We start from the raw sequence: 13,762 nt of genomic DNA, 5'->3' as shown, positions 1-13,762 counted from the left end.
TCAGCTCAGTGATATCACACATGCTTAGCATGATGGGAGGACTTAGGTTCAATTTTCATTCCCTGCTCCCCCAAAAGTGCAAATTTGGCTGTTGCAATAAATAGTACAGCAGTTTCCCACATGGAAATTCTCCTGTTAGAATCACCAGCTATCCCCAACTGGGTAAAACTGGAGATATTAACAGAAAGAAGATATGTAAAAACAATTAAATGACAGATATTTATTTCTCATTAGTTATATATAGTGCATCTAACTCACTAATTCCAGAAATTTAAACTAAGTAATTTCTTTCTACATGTCTTGCTATTTGTAGCCTGGAAGCTGTTAAAACTTAAAATGCAGTCATGTGTGACACACAGCACTTGTCACATCAATAAATTATGAGTACACACACACACACACACACACACACACACACACACACACACACACACTCCTTTTGACCAGTGAGTAAATCATGTTTCTGGTTCATTCCTACAACAACAGATTATTATACAAATGAAACACTGAACTTCGTACTGTTGAAATAAACCATTAAATATTTATTCAACTTTACTACTAACAGGCATTTTCAAAGTCATAATATTCAAATCTCACGGCAAACCTCCATTAAAAGAGCTCACATGAAGACCCTAAAATGTGTTCTTAAAGTGTTGAGGAATTTCATGTATAGTGGGAGGTAGGAAAAATGATGCTAAACTTCTTAATTTTGCTATCAATAAGGCCGGTACTGATGCATTCCTTTCCACTGGAAGAACTGATTGCTTTTACATAAAAAAGAGAGCCAGGAGGAAGGTGCCTTACTCAGCTACCGAACATGTACCGGTAAAAGCTGGTGTACAGCCCAGTCTCGTGCAACAGAATACTGAAACATCATTTGTATGTTAACTTGTGAAAAGCAGTGTTTCTCCTGAAAATAACAGTTCTTTTCCTAATGGTAACCACACGATTCCCCTTCCCTATACATGAAAACGGTGGCCAGAGGTGTAATTCTTTTTTTCTTTCTTGTATCAAAGCACAACAAAGCTGGGGTTATGGGTAGCCAGGCAGTTAAGTATGCTACAACTTTGATCTTTATGAATGCAGCACAAAGCTTCCTAAGTTTCTGAGTTCATCTCTGAAATCTCCCAGTGGTGGAGAGTGAACTAAGGGCTCTGGTTAGGAAGGTAGCTAATGAGAGGAGGAGGTTGCCTGAGAGCCCTGAAGTGGAAGGTACTGTGAGTCTCAAAGGCCCGTTTCCCAAATCCAGAGGAGTGTATAAACAATAGCTACCTCCTCTGGAGTCCAACGGAACACCTTGCTTTAAATGTAAACTCTAGTCTCCTTAATGGCTACCAATAAAAACAGATTTCCTAGTTTGCCGTGCCAGTTAATTTTCAGATGTGAAGAGGGTTTATTTTGAGACGGGGTCTCGAAGCTCTTTATGTAGACCAGGTTGTACCTGATCTCACAGAGATCCAGCTCAGACCTGGTTCAGGTCGAAGCATTCTGAAAAGAAATGGAGTGTTAGCTGTAAACTGGGACATGAACAAGTCTAGCTCTCTAGAGGCAGAAGAACGTTGATTCCCTCCACTCCATTTACATTTGACCAAAGGTAAGGATCATTTGAAATGCTTTCCTTTCCTATGGTGGTCACTGTTGTGAGTCATCATGAGCTATTACTAACATTAGGGTTAACTCTTGTTGATTGAGGGCCACAGACTGCTTGATGCTGTAGTATTCAATAGAAATCTTCCAAGTGATGGAGAACTTATAGTTTCTTTAAAGAAAATATTTTATAATCTATGTTCGATTTTGAGTTACAGCAGCTCTGGGATAAAAAGAGGACTGGAAATACACACCTAGTCTTACAGACCCAGGTACTATGGGTAATAAGCTTTTCAGTGTAGTTGTTTCTTATGGTATTTAAAAACACCCTGAATTATTGAGTAAATATTTTTAAAACATAAAAATAATATACTAAAACAGACATCTGCTGTTTTAACCCTTTTATTTTGTATCAGCTTCTTTACATCAGTATCAGTTTGTGAGTATGTAAATAACATCCAAATTGATCTTAGTTTCTGGAAAACCAGAATCACTCAATAGAAAGGAAAAAAAAGATGAAGAATATTCTCCTTGTTCATTGAGAGAAAAAAAAAAAAAAAAACATTAATTTAGTCATTCCATAGCTGTTTGTGGTGCTGTATCCAAGGTAGAGGACAAAGGTGATGCAGTGATATAAGAGGAGAGGTCTGGTGCTCTGCTCTACTTCAGGAAAATGGATGGCAACAGAAACCCAAGTGAGTGCATTATTATGTAACAGCATCTTTGACTGCGTTATTATGTAACAGCATCCTATGACTGTTATTTTGTAGCAGCATCCTTACAAACTTCACTGGACCTATTTCCATTATTGGCCAGCTTTCCTCTTCCATGTATCTGCCCCCTTATCCAGTTCAACTCAGACATCAATTGTACTTCCTGCTCAGTCGTTCTTGCACTGTTCACTCTTCAGATCAGCATCTGCCCTCAGGGTGTCCACACACATCTTTCCTTGCCCTGACATTTTCTGGTCCATAACTGATGGTTACTGAGCTGGTTTATTTAGGTCTAGGGACAACAACATACCATCTCTGGCAAGTGGAGATGACATGACCATTAGTATATTTACTGCATTATAATAGTACACAGCAGCTCGTCACATAGAAAGATTACCTTCTATGACATCATTTTAGCATACAATGAATGTGTATCAAAGCTAATAAGATCCACTGACAGAGAGGATATGCATGAAGATATTCAAGGATAAAAAGAAAATGAGTATGAGATAGTCCCAGGTCACCTGACTGTCACAGGTTCTTTTGATATTGCACTGGTCTTAATTTATCTATTCTTCCTCTTTTAATGAAATGATAATCTGAACTCAGAACACCAGTGGTCTCTGAAGTGTGGTACCTCCCCCTTAGAGAAACTGTAGGATATCACAAAGATGCCAGGTAAGAATAAATGAAATTACCTGAATACATGGAATATTCTAACCTGAATTCTAAGAAACTGTAAAGAGTAAAGCATGCACATAGGGATACATAAGAGAAGAACTGTTTACAAAGTAATTTTGCAGCTAAAGGTGTATCTCAGTTGTAGAGCACCTGCCTAGCTTAGCTAAGGTCCTGACTGCAATCTCTAGTGCTACCTCTTCTTCACAAAAGCTGCAAAGTGCTATGTGTAGCTATCGTTTGTGTAAGTATCACAGTATGTGACATTGCTACATGGATGTTTTATTCAAGTTGCAAAGTTGCACAGTCTCAGCAAATTAAGATATACTTTATGATAGCTGATGACGTAGGAACGCATGCCAGGAGACCAGGAACCAGCTGCTGGGTTGGAAAGCAGTGGGCTGCTGTACCAGCGCCATTGCCTTTGAGAGTTACCATTTCGGTTTCGACTTTACCCAGTGCGGATGAAATTTTGTCCCATTCTGAATCCTCGTCACCCTAATAAAACATGGCCCTTTCCAACACACTGGATATCTTACTTGCAGCTGTTAAATATGCAAATTAGGGCCGCACTGTAGGATCCAACTAGAGGCAGACGCCTGAAGCCTACATTTGTGGCTATAGTAGTGGATTGTGAGATACCTGAGACCCCTTTCTATGTACTGATTACATTGAGTAGCCTTGAGACACTCCAAACCCCACATTATGTTCAGGTTATATAGTCACATAAGCCGGTGTTTTCTTCACTTTATATTTCCACTCCTTATCGGTCATATAAAAGAATAGCAGAAAATGAAAATCATGATTTATTGTAATAACACTAACTTGCCTGCCAATAAGAAATGCTGATAATTGAACTAGAAAAAGCATCAAAGCTGCATTGAAAAATGTTTTTGTGGAGCAATGGTATTAGTTATTTTTAATAAGTATGGAGACAGTAGTATTATTTATGTGTATTTTTCTGACTGTTAAAAGTTTCCCCAGCATGTAAAGTCACCATGAAAGGCTCATCAATTAATAACTAGAGCTTTTACCCATTTATAAAAAATTACAATCTTACTTATTAACAGCAAGGCTAGTGAAAACAATGATTAGATCATATGTTCCATTTATTTATTGTGTTTTCCTGGGGTTTTATTTTGTTTGTTTTTTGACCGGATGGCAGGCAGCCCACTGGACGAGCCACTGTGTTGTGATAGCTGTCCTTGAATTCCTCATGCCCGTCTTCCCTTCCCAATGCCCTGTCTTCATGCCAGCTTCCCTAGTATGACTCTCAAAACGAGGGATCATTTGCCGTTTGCAGAACTAAACGCAGAGAACGTGGTGAAAACTGGAGGGAAAATGAGAGCTGAAGGCGACAACCAGGTTCACTTTAATCCACTATTTGCTAGGACGCTGCTTAATTCTGTAACTAGCACAGTTAAAGAAAGTCATCCATCGGCTGCATGACTATCTCCCAAACTCTCAGCATGGGTTCATTATATTCCTTTCATATTCAGGGATGACAGCCCAAATATGATCCCTAGCAATGGCGTCTCACATAAGGGTGTTTTAAAATCATCTCACTATACAGAAAGGAAAATCAAAGTTTTTGTCTTTAATGGAAAACTGAAAATGTATAATGCAGAAAATAAGAAATATGCTTTCAATCGATTTCCTGTTAACTCGCCAGTGATTGGCCAGGTAGGTACTGCCAAACTCTTCTTCATACTGGACAACCAGCAGCGTGAGTTTATATTCTACGGAAATATTTCCAACAGAAAGGCTGGATAAAAGATTTAAAATTCTCTAACTCTAAACTGAAACCAAACAGCAGCCATATACCAACCACTGAATAATGCCCACCAACAAATTAACTTTGGCTCCTTGTTGTGGTATTTAACCTGAATCTTGGCATGTATACAGCAGCCTGCTAAGTCTTCCTCTCAGACCACTGGATAAAATCCACTGCAGATGGATTACTGGTTCATATGAGCGCTGGCATTTTTTTTTTTATATAAAGACATATAATGGATTCAGGAAAACACATACCTGATGGCACTTGCGGATAAGTGTCCATAGGAACCGCTCGCTGAAGAGCTGCTACGGGAATTATTGAGAATTGTGACCAAGGAGTTGGGAGATGTTCTTATCATGGTCTGAAGGTCGAAGCTATGATCTGACAGTGGTGAGATCGACAGTGTACGCTTTCTGCTGGGCCTGGCGGACAGCCTGGGGCTGGGGAATCTGGTGCCTGTTACAGAAACAAAACAAAACTAGATTACCTCCAGCCAGAACCTATGTGCTACTGACTGTCACTTCTCAGTGAGAAAGGAGAGGGACAAGAAGTTGGCAACTTGCGGTGACAAGTACTCTCCTCCACCTTGTGATCTTCTGGCTGCAATCGAAGAAATTAGGGCAAAATATTTATCTTCCAGAGGCTTACCTCAGCTGAGCGCTGTTTATTAATGTGCAGGCAAAATGATAAATTGCTCAACAAAAGGGAGAGACTTTTATGTGTTATCCTTCTTATTTCTAATGATTTATGAATCTGACAGCTGCTTAGATATTCCCATCATTAATTCACCACAAGCAACAAAGACAGAGGTTCCCACAGTTGCAACACAATACCCTCTCCACTCTAATACACAGCATCTTAAGGCAGTGAACTGAATGACAAAAAAATGAATTAAAGCATGCTAAAATAAACAACTGGGTATAGTTACGCCCGCCTCTCTCCATGAACCCTGCAGTTAAATGCTCCCTGGTAAACTCACACAATCAATAAAGCAGCTTATAAGTGCGTTACTCTGAGCCAATCATACTCAACTTAGGGTGATTCTGTACCCCAGGAAGTGTCTGACTACATGTCACAGTTCAGGGTGTTCTGTGGACTTCTGGTGGGAAGAGGCCAGACACTGTCAAACCCCTTCAGTGCAGAGAGCAGTCCTGCAGTATTGAGCCTTGAGCTTGGTGGTGTCAAGATGAAGGGTTCCTGTCCTAAAAACCTCCTCATCTAAGCATGTATATCCCATGTTGTTGATGGTAGTAGTTTATAAACTTTCTAAATTGAGAGGCATAAACCCTGCAAGCAAGTGAATGAGACCCAAAACTCCTAAAGATATTGAGATGGACCTATCTTCCCCAATAGAGAACTAACAGTCTTTGAACTTCAGTCTTTAAGCCTCTTAACCTGGAGGTTAGTATCTTCAATTTAAACACAGGGCCACTTGTTATGGTGGTTTGTAACTGAAGGGTTACAGTTAAATATGATTTGCATTCAAATTTGTTAGACATCAAGATCTTAGTCTTGGGTCAGCAGCAAACGCTAACCGCGTGTCCATGTCTGCTTTTTGAAGATAAATTTACAAGTCAGTCATAAAACTAAAGCTTAATGAGAGAATGAGAAGGATATCTTGCCAGTTAAGAAGCAAATCAACTGTAAATCATTTTAAGTGCAAACAGGTTTTATATTCCATAGGATGGTTTGACTGCTTAAAGGGATGTGGCAATTTTGCCTCATTCAGAAAATTACAGGTGTATTGTGTGTTGGGGTGGATGGGTATCCCATTGGCCTTAAACTGACAATCCTGCCTAACTCTGCCTCCCGATGACTGGAATTAAAACTTGTGTCACCACAACAGACCTCAGACAAGATAACAACCCGCTGTGCTGAGATAATTTAATGAAGCAGAATAAATGAGTGTGAAAGGTTCTACAGTTAATCTCACAATGTGGTAGCAACACCCACACGTAACACCATTCCACACTCGGAATGACAGCGTGGTGCCTTCTCAACTTTTTTCTTCCAGTCACATTTAAAATGGTTCACTCATTTAAAACAGCTTCATCACCAGCAGACTCAGGGCATATAAGTACAGAACAGAAATCCTGGCTCTGCGTACACTCCAGTGCTCAAGCGGCATTTCTGCCTTGAATGTGACTATTTCACATGTACTCACTACAATAAGCTAACTGCATCATAAGAGATTTTAATGGAGAAATGCCTGTCATTTTCAAACAACTGGAGTGAAAGACCAGACTTACTTTTAGTTTTCACATAACCCTTTACACTAACTGTACTGGCTGGTTTTGTGTCAACTTGACACAAGCTGGAGTTATCACAGAGAAAGGAGCCTCAGTTGAGGAAATGCCTCCATGAGATCCAGCTGTGAGGCATTTTCTCAACTAGTGATCAAGGGGAGAGGGCCCAGCCTATTGTGGGTGGAGCCATCCCTGGCCCAGCCCATTGTGGGTGGTGCCATCCCTGGGCTGGTAGACCTGGGTTCTATAAAAAAGCAGGCTGAGCAAGCCAAGGGAAGCAAGCCAGTAAGCAACATCCCTCCATGGCCTCTGCATCAGCTCCTGCTTCCTGACCTGCTTGGGTTCCAGTCCTGACTCCTTTGGTGATGAACAGCAGTGTGGAAGTGTAAGCTGAATAAACCCTTTCCTCCCCAACGTGCTTCTTGGTCATGATATTTTGTGCAAGAATTGAAACCCTGACTAAGACACTAAGCATTTTTGGTAGGACTCAAAAGAAACAAGATAAGCTATACATTCTTTATCCTGCCATGTCTGATTTTAGTAGGATGCTTAGGATTGACCCTAGCCCTCTAACTAGCGGTGATGCAGGAGGTGGTGTAATACCATGAGATAGAAAACCTTAAATATACCACACATCACTCAAAGTCAGGGGCCAGAGGTTTGACAAAATCTTCTCATCAAATCCTTCAGGTCACAGAAGGCTGGCTGGAAAATGTCCTCACTGCTTCTCTCTGAGAATAGCAGTGGTTCAAGTCAGTCTCTGCTCATATGTATAACATGAACTCCAGACTTCCTTGCTCTCCTTCCCTAGGATATTCCTTAAAAGTAGTAGAGGCTCAAGGTCCCTCAATCTCAGGAACTCTCAGAGCTGTAATATACCAGCTTAGTCTAATATGTCGCACAATGTACTCTAAAGTCATCCCTCGCGGGTCACACTACGGGCTTCCAATTTGGCAGAGATAAAAACTGAATACATAGCATTCAGAGGTAGAAACTGAATGTGTTAGGCACTCTACTACTGAGCCGCAAGCCCAGCCACAGGATCCGCTTCCTGCTCCAGCACAGGGAGTTCCAACCTAGTTTCTGTTAATTGTTTTTATTTCCCCGGTTTAATAAAAATTTCTGACAAAGAAAGAGGAGCCTTCTTTTCATGTGATGAATGATAGGACATCTAAATTCCTACTTAATGACAGTCAATTTACCATATACTCTGGCAAATTAAAATTCCTTTAATTAGGTTTTACAAAGTAAAAGGGTAGCTTCATCCTTTATTTAGATAAAAAAAAAAAGCCACTGCCTGACTAAACACATTCTTATCAAACAAGGAGAGAAATGCTGGCTGACCTTTCAAGGAGTCTCCCTTATTTTAATTCTTTATTTGCAGATTTTTAAATAACTAATTTGCATAATAACGGTGAACTGTTTACCCCCCCCAAACAATTGCTAATTGAAATGCAGTTATGATGAATCTGAATCTTAAGCTCTTTATGTTACTGATTCTAACAACAAAAACCCCCGCAAAAGGTGCAACACAGTCTTTTTACTTGGTGTGTGGTAACACACTGCCCAGGCCACACTACTTCAGACTACATCAAGGTGGTTATGGGTGATTAGTAGACTCTGAGTGTCAATTTTTATTTCTATGTGGACCATCATCCTCCTTTTCCCCCAAATCTAAGGCCTAAATTAACAGAAGCACATTCCTGACAAGAATGACTCCAAACAGAGGCTAGCTGGAAAGGCAAGAATTAAGCACCACTGCTAAAAAACAAACACAAAACAAAAGCAAAAGAGCAACTTGCTAGCATGGCTAGGCTTGGACATCACTTCTCAAGCTCCTGCCAAAGGATGCTCACTGAACCGGTCCTTTCAGAGATGGGAGCTTTGAAATGCTCTAAAAAGCCGTATCATAGGCCCACTGTGACCCAAAGGAATCCTAATGTACCACTACATACCCCCACTCCCCAAGTGACATACAAATCACATGATCATCTTTCCTTCATTGCCCAGTACTAAAATTTGGCAATGTTTCTGGACTCCCACCCCACCACTAAGTATAACTATTATGAACTTCTGTGTTCTTAGCACTTGCAAAGGGTCTTCACGAAACACAGCATTTTAATATGAGGGTACGTATGGGGAAATAAATGATATCTTATAGGGTTTTTAAATATATATTTTTAGATTCCTAATTTCTAAAGGATAAAAATCCATGAAGTAGCTATGCAAAGTCCAACAGGAATCTGTTCCTTTTTTTCATACCACAAGAAGCAAACTACAAGTCTTTGCACATTTCAGTAAACCAGGAGGCAACAGGTTAGCTCAGGCTGGCCCCACCTGTGCAAGCTTACTTTAGATTGGAGATTGAGTCCATTGCTTAGCTTTTGTAGCTTTCTCTCCATTTCCCAGTTAGCTCTTGCTACTCTCCCAGGACTCCAACAACCAGCCTTGTCACTTACTGTCCATGGCATGAAGGTACTCCATATGAATGGCTCCTGCACCAGCAGTGGCAGGTGAGGGAAGGATGTCTGCATAGGGGCTGCGCTGACCTGTCAGCAGAGCCATCTGGTGATAGTATTCCGCAGGGCTGACTCCAGCATGAGGGGCTACAAGAGAAAACAAGACAGACAGTGGCAAGACAGAGAAGGAGACACTGTTGTGGAGGCATTCTAAGCCCACTTGCCATTTAGCCTTCAAACACAATTCTTTTATGGTTTGTGCAATTAAAGCTTGTTTGAAATATTCATTCATAGGCATCATATCTTTATCTGAAAGGAAAACTAGAAGAATAAAAATAATAAAATACATTATAAAAATTTTGTTCTCTACTTAAAGAAATTATTGTGACTTCAAAATTTATATAGTCATGTATCTTTTAAGATGAGGACACATTTTAAGAGATATGTCATTCAGGCAATTTTGTCATTTTGGAATCACAGAGCAGACATGTATATACTAAGAAAGCAAAAATGTTAACTAGACAGTGTAATCTATGTGAAGTCCAATATACACAAACTTGTCATGGTATTGGTACCAGGATAAAGGCTGTATGTAGCTGGTCATGATTGATTCTCTCTGGAAAAATAATATCTTCCTATAAACAATCACTGTATGTTCACGTTTTATAACAGTAGACAACTCAGACGACTGTGATATCGTTCCAGACATACTTAAAATACTTTCCTAGGCTCCTGACAGGGGTGTCTGAGTTAACACTCACTAACACAAGAAGTCAAAGTTTACAGGGAAGAAAAAAAGAGCAGCCAGTATTAATGACATGCAATCGAGTGATAAGCTGCAATTTCATGTTCTAGAATTTAAAACTTCTCGTTTTCCTTTTTCCCCCACCACTACAAAATCAAAAAGAAAATGTACCAATCAATCTGAAACAATTTACTGGCAAGAATCAACCTTATGTGAGTGGGATAATGACTGGTTTCCACTGCCAATTTATGTGCAAAAGCAGCAAGATATTGAAGTACTTCTGAGGGTGGCCTCTAGATTTTCAGAAATCTGTATTCAAAGAGGTTCCATGAAGTAGCTAGGAGCCCAAAGTAAAGCCACGTTTGTAAAGTGCTTAGAAACAGCACTTGAGCAGTGACTGTTTACAGTGACTAGCCACAGGAAAAAGTCCTGGTAACAGATGTTTTGGATTGGTATCCACATGCTATACTTATTATGCATGATATATAGTAAAAATGAGTATCTTTAAAGTATTAGACTACAAGAGGAAAATATCGGTGAAATTATCTGACTGGATAGTATGGTAGTTTGAGTTAAAATGGCTCCCAAAAGTAAATATGGTTAAATATTTTGTCACCAGTTAGTAGAACTATTTGGGAAGGACTAGGAGGTGTGGCCTTATTTGTTACAGGTAAGCTTTGAAGTTTCAAAAGCTCACACCATGCTAATGCATATATTCTCTCCCTCCCCCCCTCTTTTTTTGCTCTCTTGTCCCCTCCCCTCTCCTCTCTCTCTCTGTCTTTCTATCTCTGTCTATCTCTGTGTCTCTGTCTGTCTCTATCTCTCTGTCTCTGTCTCCCCCCCCCACATGTGGATAGGGAGGATCTCAGTGACTGCTCCATTGCTATGCCTGCGTGCTGGCTACCAGTATGGTTATAGAGTCTATCCCCATGAAACTGTAAGCCCCAATAAATTCTTCCATTAGTTAATTTGCTCATGGTGCTTCCTCATCGCAAAGGAAAAAGTAACTTGAACTCTTATTAATTAGAGTCTCATGAAGCAGGTAAGGGAAGGCAGAACCACCAATCAATCAATGGATATTTAATTCACACTAATTAAATGCATACAAGGAGCATGATTTCCATAACGTAACCACAACTACCAGGTCCTCAGCCAGTCAAATTTGTACAAGTTAGATACAGTAACTCCAACTGCCCCTTGAGTTGATTTCTTTGACCTTCTATACATTTTCCTTATGGTTATATTTACTACATAACATCCTTTATCATAAAATCAAATTCCAAGCAGAAAAATTCAATCATGCTTTATTCTTTGTAGATTTTTAGAATGTTAAAATTGCTCAAATGGCAAAATGTATCTCATGGGTACATTACAAAAGTATGTACTGAATTCATAAAAAGAAAATAGATTGGATAGTAATTATTTCTAGAAGATGGATATTCCTTGAAATACGTAATAGTGTTTGAGTCCTCAGAAACTTCATACTCTTGCCACTGTGTATAGACTCAGACTATAGTTCCTATGCTAACATTAGGGTTTAGAATTTGTAGCAATCAGTATCTGTTTACTACGCACCACTGGCAGTAACTTACATTCTGTAATAAAGCATGCATACATAACCCCCATCCGCAATTAGTAAAGCTTACGCAACTTTGTATCTTCATGAAGAGTTGACCAGTTGTAGGCAAACATTTATATATACATGGAAGACACGGTAAACATTTTTTTCACAAGCCTTAAGGAATAGGTTATAACTTGATAGGATGGTATGAATAGCCAGCTCGAAATGAAACCTACATTTGAAGTCTAAAATGAGCATCAGGTCTTACAGGAATAAAATTTAACTCTTTCTTATTTCCCATTGTTCTAGTTTTATTGGGCATGCTCAGAAGCTGAAGGTACACATAATAATGGGTCTTTTTCCTCCCCTAAGCTCTTGCTACATACAATATGGCCCACCATAGGCCAAAAGCATTAACATCACCTGGAAGCTTTAATAAGATTAAAGACTCATGTCCCCCACTCCACACTGCTCTGCCCCAAGAGCTATCAGTTCTATAGGGATACCAAGATGATATGCCAAGCTCTGTTCTCAGAGACACATCTATATAAATGTGTCTTTCTGATGTACAGAACATAAAAGCATTCATAAGGAGTTGGGCAAGATGCTCAGGGAATTCATACTCAGGGATACCTGAAGGACTTGTCTAATCCTGTGTGGAGTACGAAAGAGGAGGGGGCATTAACAGCAAGGAGTTAGTCAGATCTTGCTGTGTTTCCCAATTTGATTACTCTCTACATTTAATTCCTCTCTAAACTGCTATCCGTACGAAAATATGGACACCACCCACAGAGCACTGCTGTAAGCTGGAATTAAAGTTTGAACTTAAAGCACCTCCCCCGTGTCTGTCACGTGGGAAAACCTTACCCCATGCTAGATCTGCTACATACATGTCACGAGGGAAATGCAAAAGTGTCTGAGACTTACCATCTGTAGGGCTCAGGCCTCGGGCAGCTGAGATCATGGAGAGGGATGGGCTGCTATGCAAGGAGCGGATGTAGTCCATATATGGGTTGATGTAGGGGTGTGGGGGGCTGAAGGGGGATTCTGAAGCTGCAGTGGGGTTACGGTGTGGGGAGATCCTAATGAAGGGCAAGTCTGGATACGTCGGGCTACTAGATAAGGCAGAAGGCCTGGAAACAGAAAAAGAGACATAAGACATTGTGAGACCAATAACCCATATATAGAGAGACACACACATGTTCTTCACATTCTGGGAGGAAATATAAGATTTTAAATGAACTCAAGGAGCCTCGGGGAAAAATGGTCAGGTATAAATCCACTTTTAGCATTCTTACCTAAATATATCAGGATAGTGTAATTTGGGCAGAATACAATGAAATTAGCTGAGCAAAGAAAACAGAGTTCTGAGCTATTTCATATTACTCTGAAGATAGGTTTTTTTAAAAAGCTAGCCTTGATCAGGTGTGATAGTAGATCACTGCAATGCCAGAAACCAGGAGTCTAAGGCATAAGAGTCATGACTTCAAGACCTATGGCATAGTTATTACGTCAAGGTCAGCCTAAGAGACTATCTCAAAAATGGATGAGGTTTTAGCTCAGCGAAAGCACACCTGCTTCTCATGCACGGGGGCCCTGGGTTTGATCCCTAATACAACACACACATACTAAGTCATCTGTTAGCTTGCAGAAAGTCTTAAGAGCTGGCTGAACCAATTAAACCAAATCTTAAATGGGAGCATTTAAAACGTACTTCTCACTTTATAGTGCCTCACTATTAAACAAAACAGAGTATGTCTAGCTTGAGGCCTCTAGATGGCAAAGCTGCCCATAAGAGTGACAACCAAAGGCAAGTGTGTGAGGGAAGTGAAGCCTGTCTCTATACATGCTTCCAGTGGGCTTGCACATAAGAAAAATCAATTTCCAGTGTTTGGCGGCAAATGCTCTTTCCCATACTCAGAATCGGGCTTCTGCTACAACTCATTTTTCATTTTATTAATTATGTTTAGTAAGGAACCAACCTCTGAGAAAACCT

General features: G+C 40.1%; 1 protein-coding gene across 1 annotated transcript in view; it reads right to left on the bottom strand.

Annotated features, from left to right (window-relative positions):
* GLI3 (GLI family zinc finger 3) overlaps positions 1–13,762 on the bottom strand; it is a gene marked incomplete at its 5' end in the record, with an annotated part of 245,223 nt that overhangs the window by 68,969 nt on the left and 162,492 nt on the right. Inside the window, 3 exons of the mRNA XM_080917905.1 lie at positions 5,010–5,211; positions 9,461–9,607; positions 12,694–12,899. Coding sequence (XP_080774031.1) covers positions 5,010–5,211; positions 9,461–9,607; positions 12,694–12,899 — 555 coding nt within the window. The remainder of the gene's footprint in view (positions 1–5,009; positions 5,212–9,460; positions 9,608–12,693; positions 12,900–13,762) is intronic.

This window comes from Micromys minutus (genome assembly GCF_963924665.1).
Source record: "Micromys minutus genome assembly, chromosome: 6".
NCBI lineage: Eukaryota > Metazoa > Chordata > Mammalia > Rodentia > Muridae > Micromys > Micromys minutus.
The sequence above is the reverse complement of the archived record's forward strand: the minus strand, read 5'-3'. Positions and strand labels throughout refer to the sequence as shown.